This window comes from Penaeus vannamei, chromosome 1 (assembly GCF_042767895.1).
Source record: "Penaeus vannamei isolate JL-2024 chromosome 1, ASM4276789v1, whole genome shotgun sequence".
NCBI lineage: Eukaryota > Metazoa > Arthropoda > Malacostraca > Decapoda > Penaeidae > Penaeus > Penaeus vannamei.
This window is the reverse complement of record NC_091549.1, coordinates 8,530,415-8,535,414: the sequence shown is the minus strand read 5'-3', so window position 1 is coordinate 8,535,414 and position 5,000 is coordinate 8,530,415. Positions and strand designations below refer to the sequence as shown.

Genomic DNA, 5,000 nt, shown 5'->3' with positions numbered 1-5,000 from the left:
ATTATACATTTGTCACAGTATTTTCGATTTTTTCCCTCATAGCACACGTAAAAACATGTATGAAGGATTATACAAAACTTATGCAGTGTGCAAATATACAGTTGGTTAAACAACAATATGAGTATATTTGCTACGTATCAACGTATGCATTTATTTTCCTATCTATCTATTATCTACTTCTTTATATACGTCTATCTATATCTCTATTTATATAACAGTATATCTCTCTACATACATATCAGTCTATCTACTTCCCTACCTATCTACCTATCTGCCTATCTCTCTACCAACCTACCAATCTATCTATCTATTTATCTAACTACAGTATCTATCTACACACACACACACACACACACACACACACACACACACACACACACACACACACACACACACACACACACACACACACACACACACACACACACACACACACACACACACACACACACACACACACACACACACACAAAGGATGATAAATACACAGAACAGAGGCGTCATTGGAAATCTTAACTGTTTATTTGTCGAGTCTGGGCGGACGCGGACCCTGTACCCTCGTATTGCCAGATACAAGGACTTTTCGCGCGCGTGGCAATACGTTTGAAAGACCGCGCAAGTTCTAGGTTTCTTCCCTTAAATATTTAGGGATGATTACGATAAGATCTATGAAAAGTAGATTGTTTTAAATGTATTTGGAAAATCAGATTGAGGATGCGGGGAAGGGAAGGTAGATAGGAACATGAGACGGATATATAAAACGTCTCATTGGGTATCTCACTTTATATGGGTAAAAATAATATCATCGTCTTCGATTTCATCAGAATTATCTATTACATAGCAACCCTTCAACTGTCAAAAATAGGTAAAGTGAAAATAAAAATCACCGTGAATGCACTCACAAAATTATTTCCTCGATATTGTATCCCACACATAATGAGTCTGTCAAATTGTTTCCAGGACTGCAGTTAATTGCATGCCATTACTCCATTTTAGTATCGTTGGATCTAAAGAAAGCCCTAATAACACCAATTAACCACGACAAGCCATACACACAGATTGCTCAGGTTCAACGACCAGAGCGAGAGAAGGCGCCAAATACTGCGTATAACAGTGGACAACCGACGCACGTGTTCGACCCCCGTCAAAACGTTAACCTTTAGATTTATTCAGGAAAACGAAGTGCAGATCATATTCGTAAAAAAAACGGAATAGGCAAGTAGGGAACCTTTATGGCACAGAAATTACAAATTAAAACGGGGTAATAGTAAGTTGAGGTCATTCTCCCTATCTGCCCCTCCAGACGCACTCACACTCACAGTTACTCTCTCTGTCTCCCCCCACTCTCTCTCTCCCTCCTCCCTCCCTCCCTCCCTCTCTCTCCCTCTCCCTCTCCCTTCTCTCCATTTCCCTCCCTCCCTCCCTCTTCTTTTCCCTCTCCCTCTCCCTCCCCCTTTTCCTCCCTCCCTCCCTCCCTCTCCCTCTCCTTTACCCTCTCTCTCTTCCTCTTCCTCTCCCTCTCCTTTTCCCTCCCTCCCTCCCTATTCCTCTCCCTCATCCCTTTCCTTTTTCCTCCCTTCCTCCCTCCCTCCCTCTCCCTTTCCCTCTCCCTTTCCATTTCCCTCCCTCCCTCCCTCCCTATTCCTCTCCCCCACTCTTTCAAATTAAACCATATAAGAACGAAAGTGACTGAAACTCCTCACGCTCGGGGTCAGCGCAGGGAAGCGTAAACAGACTTATTAGTGGGTCAAGGTGATATGCAGGGGGATACGGTACTAAATCCTATGCAGGAAGATACGGAACTAAATCCTTTTTATTCACGTGGAATTTCGTTTTGGAAGAAAATGCTTTAAATAATTTTCAGGTCTTTCTATAGTAAATAAAATTTGTGTTGCGTAATCATTTCTTCCTTTTTTTCTATACTTACTTAGATATGCATGTATGAACGAAGGCATTATATATAGAAACATAAACAGGTACACACACACACACACACACACACACACACACACACACACACACACACACACACACACACACACACACACATATATATATATATATATATATATATATATATATGTATATATATACATATATACATATGTATATATATATATATACACATATATGCATATAGATGTATAAATATATACATGTATATAAACATGGATATATACTTGTATATATTAATGCATATATATATATATATATATATATATATATATATATATATGTCTATATATACATATATATACATATATATATAAATGCAAACACGCACGCACACACACACACACACACACACACACACACACACACACACACACACACACACACACACACATATATATATATATATATATATATATATATATATATATATATCACATATACATATTTATAAGTATATATATGTATACATCTATGTATACATATATTCATATAAATGTGTGGGTGTATGTGTGTGTACGTGCGTGTGTGTGTGTGTGTGTGTGTGTGTGTACGTGCGTGTGTGTGTGTGTGTGTGTACATGCATGTGTGTGTGTGTGTGTGTGTACGTGCGTGTGTGTGTGTCTGTGTGTGTGTGTGTGTGTGTGTGTGTGTGTGTGTGTGTGTGTGTGTGTGTGTGTGTGTGTGCGTGCGTGTGTGTGTGTATGTGTGTGTGTGTGTGTGTGTGTGTGTGTGTGTGTGTGTGTGTGTGTGTGTGTGTATGTGTATAGATGTATGTGTGCATGTATCGTTCTCTTTTCCATCTATCTGCTTATTTGTATATTCATCCATCGTTCAATCATTCATTCATTTATCAGTCTATCTATCTATCTATCTATTCATCTATTCATATATTTGTCTATTCATCTTCGCCTCAGAGTGAATAAGTGCACTCCCGCACATGTACAAAAGAGAAGCGAGAGAGAGAGAGAGAGAGAGAGAGAGAGAGAGAGAGAGAGAGAGAGAGAGAGAGAGAGAGAGAGAGAGAGAGAGAGAGAGAGAGAGAGAGAGAGAGAGAGAGAGAGAGAAGAAGAGAGAGAGAGAGAGAGAGAGAGAGAGAGAGAGAGAGAGAGGATGGATGTCTAAGAAGCGTGAGAGAAGGAAATAGACAAAACTCCGTAAGAAGAGAAAGCGAAAGGAGACCAAAAGACGGATAAAAGGAAGCAAAGAAACGAATAAAACAAGGACACCAGAATCCCCCAAACCCTCAGAAAGGGGGGAGAGGGGTAGGACACAGAGAAACGAGTAAACGAGGGGAGAAAAGGGGGATGCCACGAGTCGTCCCGGGCGAGGGTGCCACCGGCCCGAGCGCGACCAGCAGGTACGACAGTTCTCCTTCGGCAGCGGCACCGCAAGGCCTTCGCGTGACGTCACAGTCTCACAACCTTAGTGAAAAATGGCCGACATGGCCCCGAGTCCTGGGAGAAGAGCTTACCAACATTTCGTTATTGCGGTGTCACTGGGGTTGTTATACTTCTGTAGCGGAGGTAAGGTCGTGTCTAAAGTGTTGTTCTTGCGGTTTGTCATGTTTTGTAGGGAAATTAGTCCCGAGAAGAGGAGAAATGCGCATTGTTTACGTTCTTGGGTTGCAGTGCTGGGTAGACTCCAACAAAACGTGAGAGTAGATTACAATGTGATCAAAATAACCTTCTGGGAATGGCTCTAATGCTTTAGACGGTTAGAACAGGTTTGAATGAATCTTATTGAAGGGGATGAGCGGGGTGAAACATGAGGAACATCACGTGTTCATGTGTTCATAAGTGAAATATCATTTGGGAGGGATGTTAATTTCTTTTCATTATACGCCTTAAATTTGCATAGAAAGTGTTGATGTGTTTGATTTATAGGTTGATGTGTAAGCGTATGTATGGTTTAGATGGGAGTTTATCTATTATTTGATACTGTATACAATAAAAGAGTATTTTTGATCCTGGATGTTCCTCAGTCAGGACTAACTTCAAGTGAATATCTTTTCCCAATTAGATTACACTTAAATACACATATTCCTGTTTCAATATGAGTTAAAGCTGATGTTTGAAGCTCATATCATATACTTACTGTCTTTTTTGGTTTGTGATTGACAAGTGAAATTGCCCATGTGAGTCTGAAGGGAAAGATGTGATAGTATTTATGATTTAGATGAGGCAGAGATCAACATTTATTATTTTACTATAGACATTCCACTATTTTTCACTTATTTTGATGTTGAATTATGTCATTTGAATCGATTACTGAAGAATGAGGCCTTAGAATGTGCTTCAGCGGGAGAACAAATCATAAATTGATTGTGTGAATTAGATAGATTGAGTTTGATTTTGGTCTTGTTAAGATAATTATGCTTAGGATCTAAGTAGCAATTACGGTTGATTTGCCTGCGTTTGTGATGTCTCCTTCAAGCCAAGTAGTGTGTAGTGTGTTCAGTGTGCAATATGCAGAGTATGGCATTTGGGAAAGGTGATTCACTGCGTGTTTGCACGTATAGGGTGTGTGCGTAGTGGATAAGATAGTAGTGTAGAATAAGTTTTTTGAGATATTTGTTTTGATTTATTCTTACTAACTCCTCTAGGATATTGTATTTAAGAATGGTTGGAATTATTGGCGAAACTTTATGTATTCATAGATTTAACATAGTTTTTCAACATGTTTTGGAGGGCGGATAAGAAATACTGTATACTATGAATTATAATTGCGATTCATGTGATAGTGGCTTAAGTTCTATTGCCTTTATATTTTTTGATATTCCCTTTTGACTAAATATTGGTAAAGTATGATAAGATACGTTGTTCTTGCTGTGATTTATACATTTGGGTCTTCTCTGTAGTTATGGTGTATTACAAGATGTTGATATATTTTGTGCTATGGAAGCACAAGAGCAAATTTATTCGAAGAGACTGTATTTGGTACCAGATATGATGTTTTTGATTTATTGATGTTGAGTGAAAACAACCATAACCATTGTGACTGTGAGTGCAATAACTTGGTGATGGTTTGAATTTTTTATTTTCTTG

The 5,000-nt window shown here is 39.0% G+C and overlaps 1 protein-coding gene across 1 annotated transcript in view; it reads left to right on the top strand.

Moving 5' to 3' along the window:
* Positions 1-3,318: 3,318 nt before the first annotated feature.
* Positions 3,319-5,000, top strand: part of tkv (serine/threonine receptor kinase thickveins) — a 40,297-nt gene continuing 38,615 nt past the window's right edge. Inside the window, exon 1 of the mRNA XM_070132748.1 lies at positions 3,319-3,479. Within this exon, the coding sequence (XP_069988849.1) occupies positions 3,389-3,479 (91 nt within the window). The 5' untranslated portion in view covers positions 3,319-3,388. The remainder of the gene's footprint in view (positions 3,480-5,000) is intronic.